This window comes from Juglans microcarpa x Juglans regia, chromosome 1S (genome assembly GCF_004785595.1).
Source record: "Juglans microcarpa x Juglans regia isolate MS1-56 chromosome 1S, Jm3101_v1.0, whole genome shotgun sequence".
Lineage (NCBI taxonomy): Eukaryota > Viridiplantae > Streptophyta > Magnoliopsida > Fagales > Juglandaceae > Juglans > Juglans microcarpa x Juglans regia.
The window spans coordinates 21,567,614-21,580,918 of record NC_054595.1 but is presented as its reverse complement, the minus strand read 5'-3'; the positions used below and the strand labels follow the sequence as shown (position 1 = coordinate 21,580,918).

The 13,305-nt window shown below is 33.7% G+C and overlaps 1 protein-coding gene across 2 annotated transcripts; it reads right to left on the bottom strand.

Annotated features, from left to right (window-relative positions):
* Positions 1-65: 65 nt before the first annotated feature.
* On the bottom strand, positions 66-6,943 carry LOC121245931 (histone-lysine N-methyltransferase family member SUVH9-like). Of its 2 annotated transcripts, none has more exons than XM_041143852.1 (2): positions 4,601-6,943; positions 66-520 (listed from the first exon to the last, which is right to left on the bottom strand). In XM_041143852.1, exon 1 carries the CDS (start codon positions 6,693-6,695, stop codon positions 4,686-4,688), a length of 2,010 nt encoding a protein of 669 aa, XP_040999786.1. In that variant the 5' UTR covers positions 6,696-6,943; the 3' UTR covers positions 66-520; positions 4,601-4,685. The 2 variants fall into 2 exon arrangements, with proteins under 2 accessions (XP_040999786.1, XP_040999787.1); XM_041143853.1 differs by lacking the exon at positions 66-520 and adding an exon at positions 2,360-2,475.
* Positions 6,944-13,305: the final 6,362 nt, after the last annotated feature.

The following is a 13,305-nucleotide window of genomic DNA, read 5'->3' as shown; positions in this document are numbered from 1 at the left end:
CCTAATTCACCCAAAAGGATATTTATATACAAATAAAAGAAACACAAGAAAAAGACACCCCCATCTGCACATGCACTGATACAATTTCCATACAAGCTTTATCCAATTTTGCACTTAATATGTACAAGCTAAAAGTACAAGGGTCCATACAGCCAAGTCGACAAGCTTACAAAACCTCGTTGCAACCAGCCCCAGTGGAAATGGCTTGCAGAAAGGCTTGATCCTCCAAGTCTTGAAAATAGATTACAGTAGTTTCTTAAAATGTCAGGGTTGACCATCACAGCAGGTTTTGTGACTTGACAAATTTTGAGTTGTAAATTTCTTCACCAACTGAGGAAGTCCAAGATTGTGTACTCAGTTCAAGAACACAACCATATAACCACAACAGTGAGATATCAATCAAGTCAGAGCTTTTTTGGTAATCTGATCGGGGGTTTATATTTACAGCATCTATCTTGACGGACCAGAGAATTATGGAAGCCAGGTGACAAAATTTTATAAACATACGGTACACCTTCAGCTGCATAGATTAACAAAATACGTGAGCACATCTCCAATGGTTAAGTCAAATGTTGCAAAGATCATTTATTGAGGGATATGTAAATGGTAAATCAAAATGAACTAAATGGAGCACGCTACAAATCAACTCTCAGACAGAAAATGAAGGACAAAAAGTCTTAACAGTTCATAAATGTGGAGGTGCAAGTCATACTTCCACTGGAGCATGGTCAAAGTTCCAGTGATCACTTGAACAGGTAGATAATATCACACATACAATAATTAATGACTACAGCTGAATGCAAATTCACATATATTGGCCTTTGAAGATATTTAAATCCAACCTATCCAAAATAAATAAGAAAACATTTTTTTAAAAGGGCTCAAAAGAGCCTAGAAACAAGCTCTGGTCAAAAGATTTGCCGCTTTGATTGCAGAAATTTTACACTACTCTCATCTCAATGCAATGAAACTTAACCCCTCCGACAATGTATTTGGGAGTTGATGACGGAATGGGATGCAAAGGAAATGATAAAGTAAGAATGAATGGAACATTCATGTAAATCGCTATATATAATGTCACAAGAATATATAATATGGTAGAAAAAAATTGCGTCTGCGTGCTAGAAATGAACCAGCCAAGCATAAATCCATGATGCATTTTCCATCGTAGGTACCTGGTACAAACAACATTTTCAATGAAAACAAGTCCAAACTTCAAATTAAATTCATAAATTGTGCCACCACACATGCACTGCTAAAATTTCCATGGTCTACAAGTACACATTTATTTCCATCAAGAATTATCCCCCAAATTAAGTAGCAAACTGCTCAATCTAAGTAACTTAAGAATACCAATTTATTTCCAAAAATAGAAGCATATAATCATTTAAACACAGAAAGATATTCTCTATACTGAACACGATTACAAGGAAACTGCAGACAACAGCAAATGCCCTACATTAGGGATGTGTTTATTTACAGAAACCCATACCAGCCAACAGCAGAAGAGAAGGGGATGATATTTGAGCAGAGAATAACCACTTCCTCAGTCCCATTAAATAAGAATCTTACAAGAAAAACTAACATTTGACATGAAGCATTTAATGCCTTCACAACTCAAGTTCTTTATCTCCAAAAGTTAACTTGCAATTATGGGTATAACTTTTTTATTATGACAAGGACACCCAAAGACCGTGCAAGCGCAACGTGTCTTTTATCCGATTAAAATCCATGCCCGTGTAATTTGTCCCCATCAAACGGATCAGGTAAATCATCGGCTTTACCACCAAGACTAAGGCTCCTACCACTTAGCCAACCCTTAGGGGTTGCCTTATGGGTACAATTAAGTCATGCATTCCACAAAAGAAAAATATTTTACATTTTGGATCCATAAGATCTAGCTGAAATCATCCCTTGAATCTGGAAATCATTAACTGGCATTTACCAAAGGGAAGCAAGTGATCAAAGGAGTTCAAATAGGGTATGAATGAATGTTGACAAATCTTAAATAAATGTAGTGGAATCTTTCAAGATTTTTACTTATTTAAAAGAAAATAAATCTTTCAGGATTTAAACAACAACATTGATAAAGTTCATCTTTCATCATACTCCCCCCCCCCCCCCCCCCCCCCCCCCCCCCCCCCCCCCCCCCACCAAGGAAAAAAAAAAAAAATCCTGAAGATTACAGGATTGGCATGGTATATTTCAAGGTTGAGATAAGAAACTTCTGCTTATTTCTAGAGCTAATGGAAAATCAAATCCAACTAAACATCATAGTTTCGGTTGTAATTTGTCACTGAAAATCCATCAATCCCACATTTCTAAATCAACCACAGACAGAGAATGCCTTGGAGACATGCCTCCATGTATAATTTAAAATTTAATGATCACAAATAGCATATCTGATGTTAAGCCAGAGGAGGCTTGAACATAAAAAAAATCACCACAGCATCAATTTTACTCGGATATTTGGAGCTGCCCAAGCAAATAGAAGTATGCTTTAGCACATAAAATAATCAAAGGTGAATATTTATAATTTTGACTTCTCACCCATCCAATCACACAAAAAAAATGTTAGTTCATCTCTAGATGAAGATAAAGATGAACTTTCCGCACTTGTCAAATCCCATTCTAAGGAATTAAAGCAGTAACTCCACTTGGATAAAAAACAGACCAGATTCAGAAAAAGGGCAAGCACTAAGATACCATCAAACCTTATTCCAATCTAGTATGATTCTGAACCAAATGTAGTTGTTATTAAACGCAATTTCAATCTAATGACTATACCAGGGGGTCTGCAGTCCTTAAAATATAAAAAGGCTTTGGGAGAGTTCGTATTTCAACAAAGCAAAGTTGATGTAATAGATCATTTAGTAAAAGCTACAGGAAGCTAAACTTTTACAACCTAGCCTCTTTAGTGGTTTGGCCTTCAATGAGGTAAAAATGTAATATCGTGGACTCTGTATAAAACACTGCATAGGCAGAAGTGGGATGAATATGCTATTCCAGAAAGCTCCATTCTTTCACTTATACTTCCTTGCAATAGTCGACATACATGTACAGGGAAACAGAGGTTGTGTCAAGGGGGAGAAAAAAGAAAGGAAACTGTGAGAAAAATATTTTAGCTCTTTCCCCCGGACCACCAAAATTCTCTCTAAAATGGATGAGATTTAGAGAGGACCGTAGGGGTAAGGATCTCTGTATTTTACATTTTAATTAATTAAGACCCTTTTTTTCAAATGTTGCATGGGGTCCATACTAAACTCTTTTTCAATGGTTGCAAAAATAAACTCCATCCAAATTATCAAATGAGGAATCCTTTTAATAAACTCCATACTTACCAAGAAAAATAAACTCCAGCCAAATTAAGAATCCTTTTTAAAACCATGTGACTTGGGCCTGTGCTATAATTGTGAGGTGCATCTTGAGGCACACCAGAAGAAAAGCAACAGGCGCAAGATGGCCAGTGTGTAGTCTGAATCACACCTTTCACCTTTCTATGCCTAAATTTGTAAGGTTCAGGCCTGTCTTATCAACATTTTTCTTTTGCCTGTGTCAAGACCACCACGCTGACTGAAGTTTCTCCCGTATTATTTACAAAAGGGACGACTGCTTCCATAAGCATGCCAATCACAACTCAGGATCTCAAAAACAATTGTAGTCCAATATCAAGAAATGAAGTTAATTCTCAACACCAGCATGCCTCAAAATTTTGTCACAAATGCTCTTGGAGAAAAATATTTTCAAGTGGTGATTCCAATTCTCTCTTGTACAGGAAAAAACTAAACAATATAAAATGATGATGTTATACACCTTATCTGAAATCCCATTGAAATAAATATAGGTAGCTAGGCATCATATTATGAGCTGTAAAAAAGCCAAAGATGTGACTCTAGGCCTACTAAGCTTAGGAAGGCATTTACCTATCTGACTCCCACAGGCAACATAATTAAAGTACCTTACTCAGACCAATTTTATGCATATAGAAATGAATTGACTACACTACGAATAAGGGAAGAACTAGTGTGAACAAAATTGACCACAGAAGGCAAACCTCTAAAACAACCTAAAACAACCAGACAGTAACGCTAAACAGAAATTAACATATTCAATCAAATCCTTTCAAAGTTAATGTAAAGAAGGAAAATGGTATGGCACATAGCTAACATGTTCTGACTACAAGTCCAACAGAAATAACATAAAAGTACACTTTTTTTATATAAGTAACATAAAAGAAGTACACAGAAGAGGATCAACGCCAAAATATAAATTTGAATGGCCGGCAATAGTATGCTAATAAGACACATAAACTCCCTCTCACAGAAATGCTAGAGATTCCACTCTGAAAAGTTCCTGCCGGTATGATGACAATGGTGTATAGCTGCACAAAAAATTACATGCTGGCACAAATAGGCTACAAAGTACACATTGAACTAAAGCCAGACGAAAAAAAGAGAAAATAGAACTAGAACCAGAAGAAAGCAGAGGGCAGAGATTGGCCACAAATAATTCTTAACAGTCAGAAGGAAAACAGCGCATGCCAATATGAATCGCACTAGATAGAAAATGCTTCTTCTTCTGATAGAAAGTTGGTGAATACCTCAGTGCATCATGTCCCTCCGGACTCTGCGCTGCACCACATTCAAAAATGCATGAAGCCTTCAAAATTATTCTGTTATAATTATTCAGTTACAGATAGATAGCTTCCCCGTCCATTCATCAGCCACACCATAATCAAGGCTGAGCTCCCTCAAAGGAGGGATGTTCTCCATTGCAAACAGCATAAGGTGAGGGAACATCAAGTTATTGTGATCATATAGCACAAACTGCACCAACACATTCGGAGTTTCACTATGGCTGATATAACAAGCAACATTCCTCATTCTCGATACATCCATTGCAAAATCCAGCGGAGGAATTGAGGGAAATGTTGGACGCACAAAATCAGTAAATATCTGAGACAAATCCCCCCATTCGGCCCATCTACTCGAGAAACGATTTGGGTAAATCAACGTATCACCGTTCATCGACAAAATTTGAGCTTGGTCCCTGGTCAGAGCAACCCCGGCATACTCACATATAAAAGCACCAGCTTGTATCAAATCCAAGGACCTAACTCCCCAACCTGTCTCCCTCGACCTAAACACTTCCAACCTATTTCTCAACCCTTTCTGAGTAACTCGGTTCCGGCAACTAGGAGGGCACCTACAAAAGGGTCCACATTCAAAAATAACGGGCTTCCCTCTCAAAAGAATCCCATTGTGGTCATAAGCAATCTCTCCCCCGTTCTTCATGGCACAAAGGCAACCATCAGCACAACCCGAGGCGCATTCACACCCAGTACCATTCCCCGTCCTGTGAAATGCATACGGTGGAAACACCGTCTTCACAAGATAGTCATAATACATAGGTTCCTGATCAGTATCAATGTCATTGAAGAGCAATACCGGCACGTTCTCCTTCTTCATCGAAATATCAAGGCTAAGATAACCCACGGGCCTCGCCGTCAACGGCCTAGTCCTGAGACTCTGAGCAAACCTTAAAATGGAGCTACCCATCTCATCCTGCCCATCCATTCTCAACAGCTTATACTTGTAAACCCCAAAACCCGACTTTCCCACATCAAACCAACAATCAAGAATCCTATACAAGCCGTCGTAAACGTAAACCTTACTCGATACGCCGCCCTCGTATTTGATCCCTCTGATAACCCTCACTTCAATTCCGTAATGCATGCTTCTCTCCAATGCTAAATTCCCACCCTCCAGCTTTTGATGCGCACATTGCCTCGAGAACTTGTCCTGCCCGCCGTGACCCGTGTAGATTATCACGTCCCCGGTGTCCTCGTCGTCTTCGTACCCACCGGACACGATTATGCTGGTGGCTATTGGCTCGCCGCTCGAGCTCTGGCTGGCGGGGACGTAATCGATTCCAGCTTGGACCTGACCATGTAAGCCGACTACGCACAATTCCATTCGGAAGAAGAACAAATCACCGATGTAGATCCCCGGGATGGAGCCGACGATGCGCTTGTCCCGGTTGAGCCACAGATCGCGGTCGCGCAGGGCAGAGGCGGCCCGCAGATCCCCGCGGACCTTGCGACTGAGGCCGCCATCCACGAGACGGCGCTTCTCGTCCTCCATCATGGATAAGACGCGGAGAGAGTCGAAGATCATGCGGGTCCGACGAATGAGATCGCGGAAGTAGCGCCGGTCCTCCATGCTGAGATCCGCGACACGGACGAGCTCCGCGGAGCGCTGGAAGGGCTTTTTCCGAGAAACGACGGTTGAGACGTGGTTGTTGCCGTCTTCCTGTGGGACTGGCACGATTGCGCGAGAATCGGCACCCAAAACGTCAACTTCGCCGTAACGCTGTAACCGCTTGGCAAAGGCGGAGCGAAAGAGCTCGGAAACTCGGAAAAACTCGGAGTAGACGCTGTCTTCCCCGGAGGAAATGGCCATGGGCAGGGAGTACATAGGGGTATCCTCCGAATTGGAGAGGACGTAGGGGGTTAGGGTGGTCCCGGTGGAAAAGAACGGTTCTTGAGGAGTCGGCTGCCTTTGTAGTGGCTCGTCTGAGGGTTCGAGCTTGGGCTCGATTTTGGGTGTTAGCAGAGGCAGAGCAGCCTTGGTGGTGCTCGCGGCGGATGGGTCAGGGAGCATGTTGAGGTCTTGGAAGGGGAAAAGAGAGTCCATTTCGTTAGTTAAACAGAAAAGAAAGTGTCGAATATACAGGGAATGTGAGGTGGTGGGGCTTTTCTGCTTGTCCTAGGGTTCTGGGGTACGCTCGGGAGGTGTTTTCATGGCGGATTTCGGGGAGAGAGAGAAAGAGAGAGAGAGCTGGAGCTGGGAGAGATTTTGAGTAATGTAATAAATAATATTAAGATAAGATATACGACTGCATTTTCAAGTTGAAAATTGTCATTTCGTATTTCAGATTGATTCGGAGCATTGGAATGCTGTGACGTGAATGCCCCCTACCACTGCTTAAATAGGATTTACCGTATTTAATGAACATTTAAATCAATAAAATTTATTTAAAAAAATTATAAATGCCTAATAAATGCTGAAATGTGATAATTTAGGCATTTCTATTTTTTTATAGTTGAGGAATGCTACATATAATTATACAATACACAAGCGTCATACAGTAGTTTTAAAAAAAAGTATGATCTATTATTAAAAAATTAATTTTTTCATATAAGTTTTGTGTTTATTCATTTTTTTTAAATAATTACGCGATGCTTTATACACTTATTACTGTAATTATTATTTTTCTTTATAGTTTTATTACAATTTAGGAATAATTTTTGTGAATAAATAATATCATTTCTCAAGGTTTTTCCTTATACCACCATATCAAATATATTCTTCCTTATTAAAATTAGATTTTTGTCTTTAAACTTTTAACCCCAAACTGTTTAATTTTTTTTTTATATATAATTTATGATCCACTTAAATAATAAAAAGGAGTAACAATAATAAAGAAGGCTTGACTCAAGAGGAGAAATATTAATATATTCTCTTATGCATGCTTTGGCTCCCTCTAATAAAAAGTTATGGTTCCCTCTAGTCAAAAATATACTCGCCAAATTTTAAACATTAAAATGGATTTTTAAAAAAAAAAGGTTATATGAAAATGGATAATGTAATAAATACTTATGACAGATATACTACCAACTATTAACAAGAATGTGTAAATTATAAGTTTCTCCCTATCTATTGAGTTTTTTTAATTAATTAAGAAATTCCCCGGACATAATTATATCGGCTTAATAAATAGGAGAAAGTGTAAGTTTATGCATAACGTGGGTAGCTCGTGATATTGTTTTCAATTTTAATACTCTATTTTTCTAAAAAATTTAGAGAATTTTAATATTTTTAAAATATTTTTTCGGATATTTCTACTAGCATGCATAATGCAGCATACCTCGCAAATCATAACAAAAAGGATGAATACGCCTTTCAGGTTGTGTTTAGATGTTAAATTCAGTTGAATTGAATTGATATGATAAAATATTGTTAAAATATTATTTTTTATTATTATTATTTTAAAATTTGAAAAAATTGAATTATTTATTATATTTTGTATTGAGATTTAAAAAAGTTATAATGATGAGTTGAGATGAATTAAGATAAGTTTAGGTTCTAAACGAAGTCTCAATCTACTACCCAAAGATGAGATTGCCCCATTTCTATTCGAAACTCACCTTAACTCATCTCACCTCATCTCATCTTATCATTACAACTTTCTGAAATTCTTACACAAAATATAATAAAGAATTCAATTCTTTTAAATCTCAAAACAACGATAATATTAAAAAATAATATTTTATCAAATTTATCTAAAATTATCTCAACTTATCTCTAAATGCAAACAGAAAGGGAGTCAAGATGAGAATGTCCCCCTTAGTTTTGACTTTTTATATTATAATTTTAATATATTGATAAATTTATATATATTTATCCTCAACATTTAAGTTTGACACTCGATTAAAATTAGATATTGTTTCTAAAATCTAACTCAACTCCCAACTCCGGTTAATTCTATAAGTTGTGGTCTATTTAAGTAATAAAATAATTAACAACAATTAAGAAGGCTTCACTCATGGAAGAAATATTAATATATTCTCTTATTCATGCTTCGGCTTCCTCTAATAAAAAGTTTTAGTGTCGTCAATGTTATTTTTGAGATTTTTTTATATTATAATTTTATAATATTGATAAATTAATATAAGTATTATTCACAACATCTAAGTTTCACACTCAATTGAAATGATAAATTAATAAAGTATTATCCACAACATTTAAGTTTCGTACTAAATTGAAATTATATACTGTTTCTAAAATTTAACGCAACTTCGTTTAATTCTATAATTCGTGCTCCATTTAAATAATAAAATAAGTAACAACAATTAACCAGGCTTGACTCATGAGAATAAATATTAATATATTCTCTTATTCATGTTCTGGCTCCCTCTAATAAAAAGTTCTGATTTTGTCCATGTTATTAATATATTCTCCATTTTTCTAGAGAATTTAGATCTTTTTAAATTATTATTTTTGGATATATCTACTAGCATGCATAATACAACATTCCTCTCAAATTATAACAAAAAGGACGAATAAATATTTCAATCTACTACCTAAACACAAAATTAAAGGGAGTCGAGATGGAAATGTCCCCCATAGTTTTGACTCTTTTTAATGGGTCATACGAGTGCCACAGAAGAAATCCACCGAGGATTTCAATCGACTGTGTAAAAACTTTTTTTTTTTTAATTTTTTTTTCAAACATTTTTTTTAATTCCATTAATTTTTTTTTTTAAATTACAAACTCATTAAAAAACACTTCATTCACCATTAAATAAATAATAATAATTCGGTACAAAATTTCGGTGGAAGTAGTGTTTTCTTTTTTTTATATATTTATTCTAATATTATAATATTTATAAATTTATATATAATTACTCCAAACATTTATTTTTGACACTCGATTGAAATTAGATCTTGTTTCTAAAATTTAACCCAACCCCATTTAATTCAAATAATTCGTGGTCCATTTAAATAATAGAATAAGTAACAACAATTAACAAGGCTTGGCTCATGAGAAGAAATATTAATATATTCTCTTATTCATGCTTTGACTCGCTCTAATAAAGTTTTGGTTTTGTCCATGTTATTTTCGGTCCCCATGTAATTTACTAGCCAAATTTTAACCGTTAAAATGGATAAAAAAATAGTTATACGAAAATAGTAATGTAATAAAAAGTTATGAGAGATATACAACCAACATTTTTTTTTTTTTTTTTATAAACAATGCTTAACTGTTTTATTCCTCCGACATCATTGCATCATGCCAAATGACTTGGGAAACAAAATCTGGTAAAAGGTCCCACCAAATTACTAGATCATCTACATGACATGAATGTCCTGCCAAACAAAGGGCTACAGCAGTATTGGCCATTCGGCCTCTATGATGTATTGTAACTTTTGGAATTCTTAAAACCAACCTCCTTATCTCCTGAATCAAGCTTCCCCATATAGACATAGAATCCTGCTCTTTGTTTAGTTATTGGATTACCAACATGGAATCACATTCAACTTGAAGATCAGTAATACTCAAAAGAAAACATATTTGAAGGCCCCTCAGCACAACCAATAGTTCAATCTCTATAGGATCATCAACCTCATGTTCTGGTTTACTTACTTTGAAGATCACTCTTCCACCCTCATCTCGAAGAACCATACATGCACCTGAACTACTACCAACTTTTAACAAGCATATCAAATAAGTTTCTCCATATTTATTGAGTATTTAAAATTAATTAAGAAATTCACCGACATAATTATATCGGTTTAATAAATAAGAGGAGGTGTAAGTTTATACATAATGTGGGAAGCTCATTAGCCTCGTTTGTTTTTAAAATTCCTTTCAACTCATCTCATCTAATTTCATCTAATCATTATAATTTTTTCAAATTCTCACACAAAATAAAATAAACAGTCTAATTTTTTTAAATCTCAAAACAAAAATAATATTAAAAAATATATATTCTAACAATATTTTATTCAACTTTTAACTTTAATCTCAACTCATCTCATCTCATCTGCGAAAACAAACGAAGCTCTTAAGAGTATTTCTCAATCCAAACAACTCCTTAATGTACAATTGTCCTAAAGAATTTTTATCTTTCTATTTGTTTTTTTTTTCAAAAATGGATAGCTCACAACAATTCAGGGATAATTTTTGTGAATGAATAATATTAATTTTTTAAGACTTTTCCCTATACCATAACAAATTGATTGAAAACTAATAAAAGAAAAAGATATTCTAATATTTAAGAATAAATATGCTAAGAAAATACGTCTACTAGCAAGCATATCACAACATACCTCCCAAATCAGTAAAAAAGGATATGTTAAACCTCTCAAACCAGTACTGCTCAAAGACGAAATTAAATATAGTCGAGGTTGAACTTTGAAGTGCCACTTAGTTTTAAATATTTAAATAATATTATAATATTTATAAATTTATCTATATTTATTCATTGCATTTAAGTTTGACATCCTATTGAAACTAGATTATGTCTAAGTTTGATAAATACTTTAATCACGATGAAATTTTATAAAAATAAAATCATAAATTGAGATACGTCAGATTTTGAAATTATTTTTATTATAAAATAGATATAACATATCACAGGAAGACATATTATTTTTTAAGTTTACTTTTGTGAAATTGGTCACTTCTCAATTTAATGCAAACCCATTTAATTTTATGATTCATGGTCCATTTAAATAATTAAAAGGAGTAATAACAATTAAGGAGGCTCGAATCATGAGAAGAAATATTAATATGTTATCTTATGCCAAGTAACACATTCGTAAAAGATTTTAACCGTTGAGATAGATAATAAATATGTGAAAAACGGATATGTAATAAAACAACATCGACGGTAGATATTCTACCAACTCTAGACCAGTCTATTAAATAAGTTTTACTGTATTTATTGAGCTTTTAAAATTAATTGAGAAATTCACTCGAATAATTACAAATGTTAAACAAATACTGTAGATGGTAAAAATTTATATTCAATTTTCCGTGAAATTGCTTTCAATTTTAATATTCAATTTTCCTAAGAATTTTATATTTCAATTAAAATAAAAATAATAATAATTTTGATAGCTAACGATAATTTAGGAATACTTTTTGTGAATGAATAAAATATCAAGAATGATGTATCGAATTAACCGTACGAACCAAATTTCTTATCTGAATTTTAGGAGCTAAATTTGATGTTAATAAATATAAGAAATAAGTTCTTTAATAGTTATAAGCAGTCCAATTTAAATAAAGATTTTAAAAAAGAAAAATTGTACTCATAATTCTTATATCATGACACTATATATATTTTTGTGGAAAAGTTTCTTTAGTTCAACAAAAATAAAATAAAAAATAAAAAATATAATATAATATAATATGTAGTATAAATATGATGAGAGCATTCCGAACGGATGCTCTATAATACATTTTTCTTTAAAATATAAACAAATACTCTCAAAAGTGTCATCCAATGGATCTTGTATTTTAAAACAACTTTACATTCTACTATAGGGAACCCACTAGATGTCGAAACGCATGAAAGTACATAATTTTTTTCTTCTCATAATATGGGTCTAGAAGTTTGCGTGGGTACATGATTGTGGAATTTTACAGCATATGGAAAGAGTTTGCATCTAGGTGTATCTAGGGATGTTTGCGTCTAGGGAGAGACTTTGCATCTAGGTGTATCTAAGAAGGGGTTTCCAAAATTATATTTTGTAGTAAAAGAGCTAATTTAGGTAATGTAAGGGATGAGCTAATTTAAGGTATTTTTATTTTTGTGGTTAAAGAGCTAATTTAGCATCATAGAAGTTTCTTGTGACTCTCCTCTACTTGTTGTATGAATGTTGTGGAATTATCTATATTTTAACATGATTGTGGAAGTGTCATATTGTCAATACTCAAACATGCATATGTATATATATATATATATAAAGTGTTTTCATGTCCTGTAGGATGATATGTTGTTGTGCCCTTTTTGTTCTTTTATGGCAATGGAAATGGTTGGTTCAACAGGTTTGTTCTTTTATGGCATGCCGCATTGTCTTAACAACAATGGTTGGCTTTAGTGAAATTTATTGAAGTTAAATAACACATATTCATGCTCAACAGTACTCAATATACTCTCTTATTATTTTTTGAATAAATTTATATTTTGGTGACGTCATTTAGTAACATAGAAGAAAATATGTCTAAACTAAAACCTAGTTTTTCCTAAAACAAGGTCTATATATATAAGTACTAGCACCATTCGTGTAATCAACTCTTTTTTTTTTCCTTTTGTCCACCACTAACTTGCCTTATTACTATCCCCATTTGATAAGATGGAAAATAAAGAATGTTAGAAAAACCAAATATAGACAAAGAAACTTTAGTCCAGAAGAAGATAATTTACTAGTGTCAGCTTGACTTAATAATAAATAAATAGTGTTATTTATAGTTGAAGTTTTGAGAAAACTAAAGGTATATTATCATAATATATTAAAAAACATATTAAAAATATTCTTTCATAATTATCGAAAATGGATATTCACGAAATATATTGAATAATATCTTAAGAATATATTTTTATAATTATCTTGAATGAATATTTTTATAATATACTTTGATTATATTTTCATATAGAGAATGACATGAAGAAAAAATAGATGAGCTGATATATGATATATTGTAAAAGTCAATATGTAAAATAGAAAAAAT

Excerpts from the sequence above, each read along its gene's own strand:
- LOC121245931 (XM_041143852.1), bottom strand. The coding sequence starts at position 6,695 with ATGGACTCTCTTTTCCCCTTCCAAGACCTCAACATGCTCCCTGACCCA.